The sequence below is a fragment of the Trachypithecus francoisi genome, unplaced genomic scaffold (assembly GCF_009764315.1).
Source record: "Trachypithecus francoisi isolate TF-2019V2 unplaced genomic scaffold, Tfra_2.0 Lachesis_group8, whole genome shotgun sequence".
NCBI lineage: Eukaryota > Metazoa > Chordata > Mammalia > Primates > Cercopithecidae > Trachypithecus > Trachypithecus francoisi.
Genome location: NW_022681473.1, coordinates 107,492,669 through 107,508,877, shown reverse-complemented (window position 1 = coordinate 107,508,877; position 16,209 = coordinate 107,492,669). Strand labels below are relative to the sequence as shown.

The 16,209-nt window shown below is 54.2% G+C and overlaps 1 protein-coding gene across 5 annotated transcripts; it reads right to left on the bottom strand.

Moving 5' to 3' along the window:
* Window positions 1-1,327: 1,327 nt before the first annotated feature.
* ABCG4 (ATP binding cassette subfamily G member 4) lies at window positions 1,328-15,061 on the bottom strand. 5 transcript variants are annotated; one of them, XM_033205858.1, is made up of 15 exons: window positions 14,715-15,032; window positions 13,877-14,126; window positions 9,936-10,053; window positions 9,689-9,821; window positions 9,508-9,558; window positions 9,168-9,313; window positions 7,633-7,756; window positions 7,407-7,521; window positions 7,077-7,219; window positions 5,777-5,875; window positions 5,391-5,559; window positions 5,194-5,294; window positions 3,590-3,748; window positions 3,320-3,438; window positions 1,328-3,095 (listed from the first exon to the last, which is right to left on the bottom strand). In XM_033205858.1, the coding sequence occupies exons 2-15, from the start codon at window positions 14,112-14,114 to the stop codon at window positions 2,870-2,872; spliced, it is 1,941 nt and encodes a 646-aa protein (XP_033061749.1). In that variant the 5' UTR covers window positions 14,115-14,126; window positions 14,715-15,032; the 3' UTR covers window positions 1,328-2,869. The 5 variants fall into 5 exon arrangements, with proteins under 5 accessions (XP_033061749.1, XP_033061750.1, XP_033061747.1 ...); XM_033205859.1 differs by having other exon boundaries at window positions 14,798-15,020; XM_033205856.1 differs by having other exon boundaries at window positions 1,341-3,095; window positions 5,194-5,559; window positions 14,715-15,061.
* Window positions 15,062-16,209: the final 1,148 nt, after the last annotated feature.

Sequence of the window (16,209 nt, the reverse complement as noted above, 5' to 3'; positions counted from 1 at the left end):
GCATGTGGGTCCACCATGAACGAATGTCATTGACCAATGCCAAGAACGAGGACTACGGAGGCAGAAGATCTGGTCTCCAGGCCTTACTCCTCCTCCATTCGTTGAGGGCCCGTGGGTAGGTTCCTTAACTCAAGTCTCAGTTCTCTCACCTACAAACAAGGATGGTGCAGGGGCAGCATGGGACTCCCTTGAGATAATGAAAGTGAAGCCTCTGTGAAATGGAAAGCATGACACAAATATTTTTATCTTTTTTTTTTTTTTCTTTTTTTTGAGATGGAGTCTCACTCTGTTGCTCAGGCTGGAGTGCAGTGGTGCAATCTCAGCTCACTGCAACCTCTGCCTCCCAGGTTCATGCCATTCTCCTGCCTCAACCTCCCGAGTAGCTGGGACTACAGGCGCCCACCACCATGCCCGGCTATTTTTTTGTATTTTTGGTAGAGACGGGGTTTCACTGTGTTAGCCAAGATGGTCTCCATCTCCTGACCTCGTGATCCGCCCGTCTCGGCCTCCCAAAGTGCTGGGATTACAGGCATGAGCCACCGCGCCCAGCAACACAAATATTTTTTTTTTTTTTGAGACGGAGTCTCGCTCTGTCGCCCCGGCTGGAGTGCGGTGGCCGGTTCTCAGCTCACTGCAAGCTCCGCCTCCTGGGTTTAGGCCATTCTCCTGCCTCAGCCTCCTGAGTAGCTGGGACTACAGGCGCCCGCCACCTCGCCCGGCTAGTTTTTTGTACTTTTTAGTAGAGACAGGGTTTCACCGTGTTAGCCAGGATGGTCTCGATCTCCTGACCTCGTGATCCGCCCGTCTCGGCCTCCCAAAGTGCTGGGATTACAGGCTTGAGCCACCGCGCCCGGCACAAATATATATATATATATATTTTTTTTTTTTTTTAAGACGGAGTCTCGCTCTGTCGCCCAGGCTGGAGTGCAGTGGCCGGATCTCAGCTCATTGCAAGCTCCGCCTCCCGGGTTTACGCCATTCTCCTGCCTCAGCCTCCCGAGTAGCTGGGACTACAGGCGCCCACCACCTCACCCGGCTAGTTTTTTGTATTTTTCAGTAGAGACGGGGTTTCACTGTGTTAGCCAGGATGGTTTCGATGTTCTGACCTCGTGATCCGCCCGTCTCGGCCTCCCAAAGTGCTGGGATTACAGGCTTGAGCCACCGCGCCCGGCCTACAAATATTTCTTAAGCTACATGTTCACTAGCTTGACATGTACCTAGGACCTACTATCCCCTGCCACAGACTCCCTACGGCCGACAAGCATCTTGCCAAATGCTTTGAAGATCCCCTTGCAGCGCACAGTGCCAGGAGGCAGATCCACACACATTTACACATTACATACTGTATAAATATAGGTTTTATTAATAATGGGTGAAATCCCACGAATACAACTGGCATCTCTGTGTGATAGGAAGAATCTGTGGCAGGGTGAGAGGAGGTAGACATGGATGTATACAGGAAAAAGGAGGGAAATGAGCCCTGGGGGAGGGGAAACAAGAAACAGAATGAACCTGGACCCACCAGGAAAGCCAGACATGCTCTGTGTCTGCCACCTGGTGCCCAAGGCAGGCTGTTCTGATGCCCAGGGGCCACCTGCTGATAGGAACGGTGGAGGGACACGGACAGGGGTTTGAATGTACAGCAGTGACTGGGGAAGGGGTAGGGGAGTGAAGATGCCAGCATGGAGCACAAAAGGAGGGCCATGGGTGGCAGTGGCCAAGGCCAACTTATGCCCGTGCTTGTGCTTGTGTTGGGTCCTGAACTCCAGGGATCTAGTGCCCTGTGCCACCCCTGGCTCGGGAGGAGGGAAGACTTGGGGGTAGACACCTGCAGGTCCTGTAGACACCCTGGGCAGCACCAGCCTTATCCTTAGAGTCTCCACCATGGGATCCCCAGGAGGAGGTTGGCACTGTCCTCCCGCCACCACCAGCATGCCACCATCACTCTTCCTCTGCACTGTAGAGGATGGCAAGTGTGTAGGGCTGAGATGGCCTGTTCGCATGTATGTGCCTGTCACTCCGGAGAGGGAGGGAGCATCACGAGACCGTGCATGTATCAGGGGCAGCGAGAAAGGAGGGTTGGGTCTTCCCCCACTCACCCCCCAGAATAAAGTGCATTCTCCAGTTCCAGTGGCAGGTGGGAGAGAAACACAGACATTATTGCACAGGTGCCACCAGGCCCTACTCCCACCAAAGGTGATGGGGAGGAGGACGGGGCATCCCGCAGCCCCAGGCCTCTCCAATCCCCAGGATTGGGAGTAGTGACCTAGACAGAAAATCCAGCTTCTGTCCTAGCAGATTGTCCAAGTCAGCCAGGGTCTAGGGGTAGGGAGAAGGGGAGGAGGAGGAAGAGACTTCCAGAGTCCTTCCCTGTCCATTTCAACGTCCATAATGGGACTTCCAGGGGACCCCACCAGGGCCCAGCCCTGGAACTCCAACCTTATAGCAGCCCAGTTTATAAACACTTGTGTGGTGGGGACCCCCAGAGGGGGCCACTTTGGTCAGTTGTAAGTGGGTGCCTGGAGAGCCTGGGGCTCCCAGGCAGACAGCAGAGGAGGGTGCCATGGGCAGGAAGGAAGGAGCAGCCTCCCAGTGGTCTTTGCATGCAGGTGTTGGAGAGAGTAGGGAGGAAGCTACAAACTGCATCAACTTGGGAAGACTCCTGGGCATGGTGGGGAGGGCTGGAGCCCCCACTCCCAGAGCCCAGGCTGGGAGTGCTGTCCGACAGCCAACCTGTGGAGGAGCCAAGGGAGGAGAGGGTAGCCCCGCCAGGAACCAGTGCCCAAGTCTATAAGGTTAAAACAGTCCCAAAGGGCTGGGGCTGGGGCCTTCCTGCTGCGGGGGTTGGGGTATAGGCTGGGGCAAGCCTCTATCTCTCTGATTTGACCCGGTAACGGAGCACAAGGTAGGCCAGCAGCCGCAGGGCTAGGAAGAAGATGCCCAAGACCAGGAAGTCCATGTAGAGCTTGGCATCCTCCACATCCAGCGCTCGGAGGATGCTCTGTGGCTCGCGGAATGGACAGCGTTCCTCTAAACATGTCAGGTCTCCTCGCTCCATGCCATAGATCGTCAGGATCACACCCTCAAAGCCATACCTAGGCAGGCAAGGATATCAGACAGGACACAGCACACAGGGTCCCTGCTCTCTGAGAAAACTGCCAGAGCCCAGCTGCAATGCTCTCATCCCTGGGGTGCAGCCAGGATGCCCGTGCCCAAAGGATAATGGGACAGGCAGCAGACTTGGCACAACCCAGGAAGTCCTGGGTATGGACTCCTCCAGGGAGAAGCAGAGGCGAATGAGGAGGGCAGGGGTACTGACCTGACATAGGAGAGATAGGAGCTCCACTGCAGGTAAGTGGGGATGGTCTTGAAGCTAACAAAGAAGCCGGAGAACAAGAGGACAGGGATAGCGGTAACTGGGCCCACAAAGGTGGCCACCTAGAGGGGACGAGAGGGGGCCAGGCCATCATAGGGGTGACCAGGACAAACCCAGGTTTCCTAGAGCTCCACCCTACCCCTTGCACCAGGCCCTGCTTCCTCCCACAAGACCTCCTCCCACCTTGGGAATCCCCAGCTGCCGGCCTCCCACCTGTAGGGAGTTGGAAGCAGCTCCGATCAGCAGCCCCAAAGATTGGGCCACCAAGGCAGTGGCGGTGGCCAGGGCTGAGAAGAGCAGGAAGCGGCTGGTCTCAGCAGGCTGGCCCGTCATCCAGTACACAATGCTGCAGTACACCACCGGACACACCACCTGGGGAGTGGGCACGGACTGGGCAGTGGACTTCAAGCCAGGGGTGCAGCAGCCAAGATCTCCACTCCACCCAAGCCTGGGCCTCTAGAATACCTATTCCCAGGTGCCCATCCTGCCTCCACACTCTTGTTCAAGCTGTCCCCCAGACTGACACACGTCCCCTTCCTCCCTGGCCATATGACCCTCACTTATCTTGTCTCACGTGTTCCGTTGGGTCCACCGTGACTGCTTCAGGCACGGTGATTTTTCCCTTTCCTGAGCGCGTAAAGTCCTTCCCACCTGGACCAACTTATTCATTATATTGTTAATTAATTAACTCTCCATAGGAGAGTCATTTTGTTCCCCCATGACCTACCAACTCCTAGAGGGCAGGGTCTGAGCCTACTAAATACAGTCATCCCCTGCTCAAGGGCATCTAACCAAGAGCCAACCAAAGGCCAAAGGTCCAGCTCGTGCTCTTCTTATTAAGCCAAGCATCCTGTTACGCTGTCCACCCTGAGGAAGTGGCACCTTTTTCTAATTTGCACAAATGCACCCTGTGGATTACTGGTGGCCCTGATGCTTGGAACAGGGTGGTATTGGCAGTAACAACTAGCTAACATTTATTTGGCACTTTGTGTGTGCCAAGCACTATTCTAAGTTCTTTATATACATTAACTCATTCAATTCTAACAATCCTGAGGTAGATACTATTGTCATTCCACTTTATAGATGGGGACACTTTAGCAAAGAGAGTGATTTGCCCAAGATCTTGCAGGTAGCAAGTGGCAGTAAGAGCCAGAGAGTACACCACTGTCGACCGCCCCTAATAAGAGTTACAGAGTCATTTGTAGGGCTATTTCCTCTTTTTTTTTTTTTTTTTTTTTTGAGACAGGGCCTCTCACTAACTCATCCAGGCTAGAGTGCAGTGGCGCAATCTGGAGGCTTACTGCAACCTCTGCCTCCCGGGCTCAAGCAATCCTCCCACCTCAACACCGCCCTCCAACCCCCACTGCCCCCAGTAGCTGGGACTACAGGTGCACAACACCATGCCTCACTAATTTTTGTATTTTCAGTAGAGATGGGATTTCGTCATGTTGCCCAGGCTGGTCTCAGACTCCTGAGCTCAAGTGATCCTCCAGCCTTGGCCTCCCAAAATGCTGGGATTACAGGCGTGAACCACCGCGCCCGGCCCTAGAGGGTTATTTTCATCGTTTTCTGTTCGCTGTCCATTGTTCTCATTAAAACATAAGTTCCACGTGGTCAAGACTACATCAGTCTAGTTCATTGCTATATCCCTGAGACCTGGTACAGAGCCTGGCCTATGATAGGTACTCACCATCTATTTGCTAAGTGAGTAGGACAGCAAAGGAAGGAAAGTGACAAGTTTGAGGGAGGCAAGAAAGCAAGGACAGAAGGAGCAAAACAAGATGGAGGCACTGGGCAGGGGGGAGGAAGAGGCCCACCTGAAAGGGCACGTCAGCCATGGTCTTGGCCAGGTAATACGCTTTGAGGCTGTACCAGTAGTTGAGGTGCTCCCTCATGAAGACTGCCATCTCTAGGGGGACTGAGGACACAGGCTGCTTAGGCACAGCCAGCCAACACCCTGCCCCAAGCCCCAGCACCCACGCCCTTGCCCCATGCCCAGGGCAGCTCAGCTCACAGGTGAGCACAGTTGGCATGAGGGCGGCGAACATGAGGAACAGCATGGAGAAGAAGAGGCAGCCGGTGTTGTTGAAGACCTTGCTGGCATCGTCGCCAATATGCAGGTAGAGGAGGCCGATGAGCACGCCAATAACCACGTGGGACATGAACCGCAGGTGGGTCAGGACCTTGGGAGGGGTCATCACCAGGAGAGGGATGTGTTACAGGCCAGGGCAAGCCACAGAGCAGGGTAGGATCTCGGAGCTGCCCTCACAGGCACAGAGACCCACAGGCACATTGTGGGGCTATGAGGGAGGGTCCCCATTCCCATCTCAGCTGCTAGGATCCTACAGCCCAAAAGGTCAGGCCTGTGCCAGCCTCCTCTCCCCTAGCCTGACGCCTCACCGTGTCCCTGAGGATGGACAGGAAGGTCCTCTTGAAGAGGATGCAGAACTGTGTGAGGGTGCTGGTGGCAAAGGTGTGGCTTTCAATGGGATCCACTTCCTGGGAAGAAGAAATTGGATCGGGATCAGGTGAGCCTACCCCATTCACCCACAGAACCCCCAGCTCAGTGAATGGAAAACCTCAGAGCTCTTCCCCAGGGCCGGGGTCCTCCAAGTCTACAGAGAATCTTCCACCATTAAGTTGTGTTCCTGAAAGCCAGGCTTGGGGTGTGAATCAGAGTGAGATTCAGACACAAAGACGGGGCAAAAACTTGGGAGGGAGGAGATGGAAAGAAAGTAATGGACACCATGGTGGCTAATAACAGATGGATTACTTCTTTTTTTTTTTTTTTTTTTTTTTGAGACGGAGTCTCGCTCTGTCGCCCAGGCTGGAGTGCAGTGGCGCGATCTCGGCTCACTGCAAGCTCCGCCTCCTGGGTTTACGCCATTCTCCTGCCTCAGCCTCCCGAGTAGCTGGGACTACAGGCGCCCGCCATCTCGCCCGGCTAGTTTTTTGTATTTTTTAGTAGAGACGGGGTTTCACCGTGTAGACCAGGATGGTCTCGATCTCCTGACCTCGTGATCCACCCGTCTCGGCCTCCCAAAGTGCTGGGATTACAGGCTTGAGCCACCGCGCCCGGCCTGGATTACTTCTTTAATCCGTCACAACATATTCACTCTAAGGGTATAATCCCTTTATGCCACTCATTTTATAGTAATATTATTTAATAATGATGATAATGACAACAATAACAACAAAAACTAACCAATCTGGTTTTCAGGGGTTATAGTGTCTCATTTAAGGAAAACAACTAGCACCGGGCAGATGCCTGCTGTACCAGCTACAGTGCTAAGAGCTTTATGTGATTATGTGATTAGTCCTCCCAATCACCCTGTGAGGTAAGTATCATCATCTCTAAGTTAGAGAGAACAGTAAGTCACACTGGCCACAAGGCTGGGGACCATGTTGATCTTGCTTACCAGATGAACACTATGCCAGGACCAAGGACAGCACACTGTAGCTGCTCAACAAGAACTTGCCAAATGAATACGTGAATGAGGAAACTGGAGCTCAAGGAGGTTAAATAAGGTGCCTAAGGTCACGGTGCTGTTCACAGTAGGTCGATTCCAAGTCCTAGGTTCTTCCTAGTACCCAATGGTTGCAATGCCTCCAGGGAACAGCCTCTTTGACAGGGCCACTGTCCATGGCCCAGTCTCCCCTCCCCAACTATGCCCTCTCTGCCCTCTCCACCCCTACTTACCGGAGGACAAGGGGGGCAGGGGGCAGGGACCTCGTTCTTCTCAGGGCTGCTCTTCTTCTCAGCCATGGCACACAGCCCATTCTGCACAGCCCTGAACAACATGGGGTTCAGGTCTCCATACTCGCCAGAGGCCACCTCGATGACTGGGGACACAGAGTGGAGAGCTCAGTTTAGATTCATCCTCACTTCCCAAGGGCAAGTCAGTCCCGCCTTGGGTGTGTGGGGAAGGTAGGCAACGGTGAGGTCCCTATCCCTAGAAGGCCTGAGTGCAGAGCCTCCAGGTTTGGCCCGCTGCTGTTTCCCAGCCCCTACCAAAAGACCCCCACTCACTGAAGTCAGCCGGGTTGTGGTAAGTGGGGCAGTGCAAGCCGAGTCCCTTTAGATAGGGGATCAGGTTGGTGACCACACCTTTGAAGATGCACTGACCCTGGCTCAGGATGTAGAGCTGCAGCAGAAAGAGAAGGGTAAGGAAGGAGCAGTGGGCCAGGCACCCCTACTGACCCCCTTCCACCCCTCCATCTCAAGCCAATCCTCCTTGAGGCCTGGAGACACTCACCTTGTCAAACATCTCAAAGAGCTTGGCACTGGGCTGGTGGATGGTGCAGATGATGGTACGGCCCCCCTGTGCCAGGGACTTCATGAGGGACACCACTTGGAAACAAGAGGCGCTATCCAGACCACTGTCCAGAGAGAGGCCACCAGGGGGCCACGTGAGGTGGGTGAGGCCAAAAGAAGGGAGTGTCTGGGGTGGGGCAGCTGCTGTGAAGGGGATGAAGCTGGCAGGAAGAGGGCACTCTGGCCACATCTGTATCCTTTACTGTTCAGGCACTTGGAGGTATACCCAGAAGCCCAGAGCACGGTTCAGTTTAATAAGCATATATTGAGGATCTGTTGTATGCCAGGCACTGGGATTACAATGATACATAAATAATACATAGACTCTGGTCTGGAAGGAGAGAGAGACAAGCACACAGATGATTTTGGGTAATGTGGAAAGTGCTGTAGCAACACTGGGTGAAAGAGGGGGAGGATTCAGCTCAGCTGTATCAGGTGTTGGAGGGTAGTCAGAGAAGATTCCTGAGCGAGCCCTGGAGTAAGAGCTAAGCAGGTGAAGGGAAGAGGGGAGGCACAGTGGTGAAGGGCATTCCAGCAGAAGACACAGCATGAGCAAAGCTTAGAGGCATGGAACACGTGGCTTGACCAGGGAATTATAAGCAACTCAGTATTATTAGAGCATAAAGTACATGACATGAGGCTGGAGAAGTAGGTTCAGACCAGGCCCTTGTAAGTCACCTGACTTTATTTTGAGGACAAGTGGGACAGGAAACACTGCATGTTTTAAGCAGGGGAGTGAGCACTGCAGACTTGTGTTTAGAAAGTTCACTCTGGTCAGGCGTGGTGGCTCACGCCTGTAATCCCAGCACTTTGGGAGGCCAAGGCGGGTGGATCACGAGGTCGGAAGTTCAAGACCAGCCTCACCAACATGGTGAAACCCCGTCTCTACTAAAAATACAAAAATTAGCCGGGCATAGTGGTATGTGCCTGTAATCCCAGCTACTCAAGAGACTGAGGCAGGAGAATCGCTTGAACCCAGGAGGCAGAGGTTGCAGTGAGCTGAGATTGCACCACTGCACTCCAGCCTGGTTGACAGAGCAAGACTCCGTCTTAAAAAAGTAAAAGAAAGTTCACTCTAGCTGCAGTTTGGAGGAAGGACTGACTGGGAGACACTGGAGACAAGGAGATAAGAATCTGTTGCTGTCCTGAATTTAACATCAACATTAGAGATGGGGCAGGGCAAATCTGAGAGATATCAAAAGGAGGTGGAATCAATAGGACTTGGTGACTGATGGCCGAGGGTGACTGGAGAGGGAGGTGTCAATCAGGGAGGACATCTGGATCTCTGCCCGAATGAAGGATGGGGCCACTCACAGCAACAGATTTGGCAAGGATGGAGATGAGGAAGAAGCCCTTATCTTGGCCCCAGGAGGATGTGAACAGAAGCTCTGGATCATGGAGAAGATACAGCCTCCAGCCCTGGCTCAGGGCCGAGAGGAGAGGGGTATCCTGGTGGGAAAGGGTGAAGAGAACTACCTGGTGGGCTCATCAAAGAACATGACAGGCGGGTTATTGACCAGCTCCAGGGCGATGGCCAGACGCTTCCTCTGCCCGCCGGAGAGCAGGGCTGTCCTCGTGTGGGAGCACGACATCAGGCCCAGTGCCGTCAGGATCTCTGTCACCTGGCCCCGCCCCACCCATGCCAGGTCAGCTTCGGAGTCTCTGCTTCCCCCAGGCACCACCCCAGTTTCAAAAAGCATCTCCCTTAAGTCCATTGTCTCGGCCTAGGCCACCACTCTCCCACCCCCAGCTCGGGGCCTTGAGCTCAGCAGCACCACAAAAGGGAGTGGTGCCGCTGCCTCCCTTCTCCACTCACCAGCTCCTTCTTCACCTCCTGCTTCTCACTCAGCTTCAGGTTAGCAGAGACCTGGGGTCCAGAGAGTAAGCGAGAGAAGTATGTGTGGGAGGGAGCTCTGCCTTGACCTCTCCGCCAATGGGGAAGGTGGGGACAGCAGACAGAGGGGGTTGCTGGGAGGAGGGGACTATTCAGCCCTCACCATCATGGCTTCCAACACCGTGAGGTGCGGCAGCAGCATGTCATCTTGCATGATGTAGCAGGACATCTTGCGGAAAGTCCTCAGCTCCCGCGGCCTCCCATTAACCAGGATCTGCCCCTTCATTCCAGACTCCCTGCAGGGATGTGGGTTGAGGATGGGGGTCAAAGCCACTTCAGAATACCTTCTGTGTTCCCCAAGGGATACTTCTTCCTGAGTCCTGCCCCCATTCCACCCATCTCATTCTTACCTGTATCCTGCCAAGATGTTCATGAACGTGGACTTGCCAGCCCCTGAGGGGCCCATGATGCCAATCAGTTCCCGGCGGCAGAATTTACCTGAGAGGCACTTGAGAAGGGTCTTATAACCTGCAGTGAGGAGAGGAGGAAGTTTTGGTCAGGCTGCAGTGAACAGAGGTACCCCCAGAATTCTTAGGAGCAGCCACGGCTATCAATGAAATAGGTAGTCCCTATTCAGTATGATTGGGTTAGGACGGAGGAACAACCCTCACAGCCCTGGCAGGAACCCGTCCCTCTCATCCCGTCCCCCTAGAAACCACCACTGCTAATATCAAAGTACCAGAGGCAACAATCCTCTTCTGAAGGGCGTGGGAAAATCCACATATCTCATAGATGGGTGTGGAGAGGGGATCAAAGCTGTAGAAGACCCTGGTCCTCTTCTGTGATCACAGCGGCCACTGTCTCGCCCCCTCCAGGAAAACTTTCCCACTACTACAGCCCGAGCTGGCTGCCTATCCCCTGTGTTTCCATAGCACCTCTCCTATCCTAGCATGTTTGTTACTTGATGTGCCTGTCACTTGCCCCACTCTCCCAGCCTCTTAGTCAGTGAGCTCCTTGGGAGCAGTGTCTCACTCATCTTGGTAATCTCAGTAGACTGTCTGGCCTGTAGTAGATGTTCAGTAAGTGTCTGTTCCATGAGCGCGAGTTCTCAGAGCTTTTCTCTAATTCAGAAAAAGCCTTCTTCTTTGCACTCTCTCTGCCCACCAGGCTTGTCTCTCTAGCCCCTACATGGCCCAGTAAAATCTCACCTTTCATTCATTCATTGGAAGGCAGCATATGCATTTAGAGCACGGTTTGGAGTCAGGTGGATCTGGGTTCAAATTCTGGCTCCACACTTACCAGCTGTGTGACCTCGGGCAAGTTGCTTAACCTCTCTGAGCTCCAGGTCCCTCATCTGTAAAATGAGGATGATAGTACCTATCTCATAGGGTTGTTGTAAAGATTCAATGAGATAATATATGTAAAACATATGACACAGTGCTTGGCACATAGAATGCATTAAAAAGTGACATTTTACTATTAATTCTACTTGACAAATGCTTATTGATATCTACTATATACCAAGCTCTGTACCAAACACTGGACAAAAATTGAGGAAGACATAGTTTTTGTATTCAAGAAGGTCATAATCTAAGTAAGATAGACACAAAAAAATCTATGAAGAAAAATAAAATTAGAGTTATAACAGAAGTACAAAAAATGTGCTGTGAGAATGCAAAACAATGGAATTGACGTGAGTCGGCGGGGGCAAAGGGAAAATCAAGACTGGCCTTATGGAAGAGGTGGCATTTGAGCTAAGCCTTGGAGGATGAGCAGGATTCTAAAAGGCAAAGGGAAAGCAGAGGCCCTCCAGGCTTTGGGAGGAAAAGCTCTGTGATATAAAAGGATGTGTATATACACTCACAATCCAAGGAACAGAGGGCAGAACCTACATGGAGTGACCTGGTGAGACATGGAAGTGGAGGAGAAGGATAAAACCATCAAGGAGGGCCTCGCTTGCGATGCTGGCAGACCTGCCTCATAGGTGAGGACATGCCGATCCCTTACCTAGCACCTTGCTCATTGCCGCCCCCTCTGACCTCCACAGAGCCCAAGTCCCTCCCCATTTCACCTCCTTAGTGTTCTTAGTGGAGACGGTGAAGGGAAGGCATATTTAACCCTCCTCCACAACACCCAAGACTGTGTTCTGGGCCCGGCTGTCCCTCCGGATGCTTCCCGTCAGAAGGGGGAGCAGCTCCTGCCCACTGTCAGGTCCTGATCACAGCAACTGCCTGGATGGTACCCATGGTTTACAAAGCTTCCACTGTTTCTCTAACAACATGGGTGAGGCAACTGGGGACCAGAGACATCTAGTGACTCACCCAGGGTCACACAGCAAGTTCTTTCCTGGGAGAGGGAAGCCGTAGGCTCTAGCCCTCTGCCTCAGTCCTCCTCACCATCAGTCAGAGACATTTGGTGGTGCACTCCAGCATCTGCCTTCAGAGCCACTCACAGGAAGTGATCTCTTGCAGGAGAAGAAACTGGTAACAACGAACCTTCCCCTTAATTAATTACAGTAGCTGGTTGAACACTGATGCCTAACACAAAAATCATCTTACATTTGCCTCTCACAGATACCGTCTCAGCTGAGCTTCACACGTCTGTGTATTCTTATCATCCCTGTTTACAGATGAGAAAAGCAAGGCCAAGAACGGGTAAGCAGCCTGCCCAAGGTCACACAGCTTATAAGTGACTAGGAACCCATGTCCCACAACTGCTCAGCACAGAAGAGGCCAGCCAGGACCTTGGGCTGGAGAGACACTGGTATTCTAGTTCTGCCACCGTCAGTAGCTCTCTTTGCAATTGTGTCAAGTCACTTAATCTTTAAGGCCTCTGACTCCTCATCTATAAAGGAAGGATAATAATATATATTCCCAAGGACTTAATAAGGTTATTATTAATGTTAAGTGAGATTATTAATAATAATTAAAAGGAAGCTGTTTTGAAAAAATAAGAAATGCCATATATATTTAGGGGAAATAACAAACCCTTACTTGGGAAAGGCAGAACTCTCTCTCTCTCCATCCCCCTTGCTTTCTCTCCTTTCTGCCTACCCCTAACTGCTTTCTGTCCTCTAAAGAAGGGGAGAGGGATTCAATGGAAAAGAGAAGTCATCGAGGGGAGGGCAGGGGCCAGAGAAAGGGATGACGGATGAAAGAAATGGCAAAATGGCCAGTAGAGCAGAATGAGGCTGGCAAGGTCAACAGGAGGGGAGGGCCAGGTGAGGGTACCAATCTGTGGCTGGCACGTGGAAGCAACTGCAGAGCTGGCCCGTCTAGACACATTTTTAAAACAATCTTAGTTTCTTCTTAAAATTATGAGGAAATGAGAGAGCTAAGGAAATAACAACTGCCTCATCACCTTGCCCAGAGCTGGTCTCAGGACTCAAAGAGGCTGCTTAGGGACAGGGCACACTGGGCAGGAAGCCTAGATGCCTCAGTTTCCATTGGCTCAGTCATGTGACCTTTTGGTCACTCTTGGGAGTGAGGGTTTGGAGAGTGCAGAGAAGATCATGCTCAGCCCTACTCTGAAGCACCCCAAACCTATTTGTCAAACCTCAGAGAACAATGTCCCAGCCCCACCCCTGGCCCACACCCAGGCTCTGGGAAACAGCCTCAGCTTCCCTATTATCAGCTAAAGCTGCTCAGGGTAGGGGCTGCAGGGGCTGCTCAGGGTTCAGGGGAACCTGTCCTCATGGGTGGGAAGGTGGAGGTGATGGGATTGCTGTACAGGAAAGAGACAGAAAAGAACAATGCTTCTGAATGAAGCCTGAATGAAACCCGGCTTCTGGTCCCAGCTCTGCCACTTCCTAGCTGTGTGACATTGGTCAAGTTACTCAACTTCCCTGGGCCTCAGTTTCCTTATTAGTAACAAAGAGATGACATCTATCCTGCCAAACCGCCACCCTCCCTGCTTCTGAGCACGGTGGTAAGAATGGAATAAGATGACAGGAATGAGAACGTCTTTATAATTAGGTCCAAGGGTATTGCTCAACCCTGCAGACACAGCCCCTTGCTTTTTCATACTAGTCCTCACAGTTAGGAATCTTCCGTAAACAAAAGAAGGAAAACTCATCAAGGACCACTCAAGGACCAGAGGTCACGGGATCCTTTAGAAGATAAAGCTTCCGTAACCAATTGCACCCAGTATCCCATGGTGCTCACAGGTGTGGGGGAGAGTAGATCCTGACACCCCAACAGTGCAGTGAGCAACGGGCTGGGACCCAGATTTTAGTGTTTCCACAGAGCCCACTGGTGCAGGACTTGCCGAACATGGGACACCCAGGCCTCATGCTTCTGGAGAGGCAACTCAGAGAGGGCCCACGGACTCCCCCTACCAGGCTGTTCCCTACCCCTTTTGCGCCAGCAGGGCCCCTCCCGCACGGAATAGGACAGCTCCACGAACTCGATGTCCACGGCTGAGCGCTTGGGTAGGTGGGAGAAGCGCTGGGCTTCAGTGATGTGGTTCTCCACCTTCTTCAGGTGCGTGGTCAGCACAGGGGGTTCCGCCCCGTCCTCCAGCGTCACTGCCATGGCCACAGCCCCCGGACCTAGTCCACAGCCCACAGCCTCCAGCGCCTTCTCCGCCATCACGCCGCCGGCCTGCGGGGAGAGGGCCTGCTCAGTTTGGGGCAGACTACCGAGCCCCGCTCAAAGCTCCCTGGCGTTCTAATGCTTCCCCCGCCCCCACTCCCCACCTCCTTCTCGGGGCAGATCCGCGACTGTTAGCCCCGCACTCTGCCCCCGCCCCCCACTCCCCGCACGGAGACGCTCAGTCCCGGGCAGCCCAGCTCCAACCTGGCTCCAGCCCGTCCCCCTGAAGCCCTCAATCGCTCCTTCCTCCCCGCGGCTTCTCTAATCTCCTTACCCCGCAGGCCAGCAGCCCCTGGGGACTGAAGGGAAAGGGGGCGGGGGAGAAGGGGCAGCCGGTGGAGGCTGCCGGCTGGGAGGTCGGGGTATCAGGATGAGTGCAGGGCGGACCAGGGGAAGGCGGAGAGGAGGAGGCTTCAGGCCTCCAGCTGTGTCCCACTCCCCATCCCTTGGCGCGATGCCCAGGCCGGGCCCTCCCGCTGGCACCCCCGGGCCCGCGTGCCCCGGGCTGTCCCCAAAGCCAGGCGCACCACCCGGACTCAAAACTAAGCACCCCACGGCGGCTCAAGCCCCCGCCCCATCTCCCGCATGCCTAGTCACCTTGACGCGCCCCCGGGCCAGTGCGGGGCAGGGATGCTCAGCGCTGCCACGGACCAGGGACGGAGAGCCGGGGATCCCCTTACCTGCCTCGGGCTGCGGCACTCGCGTCCCGGCTCCCGGTCCCCGCGGCCCGGGCCGGGGCGGGGCCGGGGCGGGGCAGGCGAGGCAGGAGGGCCGGCCCTCGGCTCGGAGGAGATGGCAAGGATGGTGAGAGGCGGTTGGGGTCGCGCCCCGACTCCGCTGGGCTGTGCACACCCGCTTCCCAGAGCCTGGACCCGGACGCTGTGTCCTCCGAGCCCGCGGGGCGACTGCGCTCTCCTCCCAGCTACTGCTCGCCGGTCCCGCCGTTCTTAAAGGGCCCGCGCCGCCTGGCAGCCCGCGGTGGGCGAGGACGGCAAAGGAGAGAGCAGCGCTTGCGGCGCGTGGGCCGGAGCGGGTGCAGGGGTGAACTCAGGAGTGGGGATTGATGGCAAAGGGCCGACTTGGAGGCAGTGAGGAAAGGAGAGCTAGAGTCATTCCGTGGGGACAAGTCTCGGGAAGACAGATTAGGCAACGGTGTTGGGGGTGGGGAGAAGTGGAGGGATTGTAAAGGTGTCAGTCTGTCTTCACACACGATGCCAGCCCCCCAACAATTTCCCTCAGTTCCAGCCCGTGAGCGCAGGCCTCCCTCCAGGAATCCCCAAACTAGGTACAAAGGCTTTCAAAAAAGCAGGAGCCTTGGGACATTGGAACATACTCCCCTTTCCCCATTCACACTTTCTCTGGGTTAGGACACTAATAAAGAAGTGGAAATGGCAGCAGCTTTGGGAGAGCCTGCAGCAGCTCCAGAGTTAAACTGGAACCCAGTGCTCAGTCTGCTCCGACTGCAGTCAAATAGCCAGATACAGGCCTTCAAGACAGGCACATGCCATATCCTGGAGGGACCTGTGTGCCAGGGCATGCACAGGGCTCGCAGACAGTGCTCCGGGAATCTCATGCACCTGCACATTCTCCCTTGCCCCCAAAGACTTCAAATGTAGGTCCCCAGAACATACTTGGGGCTTTCCCTTGCTCTGCCCCTTTCTCAGCCAATTCCTCTTGGCCCTTGCCTATCCCAGCCACTATGTCTTCAAGGGGTAAGTAGGTTAGCTAGCCAAGACACGTGACCTGAGCTTTTAAGTTCCCACCTGTCACACAGCAGAGACGATGGGAGGGAAGGCTCTGAGGCTGCTGGTGCGACTGCCACCGCTGAGGCTTCTCCTTACTGCAGCAGTTGAGAGGTTACTAGCAGTCAAACCTCTCCACTGCCAACCACCTCTCCACAGCCCTAAAAGCTGGTGGTCCCTGGAGGATTTCTCTAGGCCCCGCCCTGTAACAGTGAGGTTTATGTGGGGTTTGGATCCAGTCTTTCCTGTCTTCTCCCAACTCCATGCCCCACCATCACCACCATTCCTCAGGACCAACCTCCTACTCTCCAGATGGACCCTCCATTCTCCAAGTCAACCTCCCATCAGCT

Bases quoted from the DNA above. Each gene is read 5' to 3' on its own strand.
- ABCG4 (XM_033205856.1), bottom strand. From the start codon at position 14,114: ATGGCGGAGAAGGCGCTGGAGGCTGTGGGCTGTGGACTAGGTCCGGGG. The intron at 9,559-9,688 runs GTGAGGGCTGAA...TCTGGACCCCAG, and splicing joins CGGTGTTGGAAGCCATGATG to GTCTCTGCTAACCTGAAGCT. The intron at 7,220-7,406 runs GTGAGTGGGGGT...CTGTGTCCCCAG, and splicing joins CCACAACCCGGCTGACTTCA to TCATCGAGGTGGCCTCTGGC.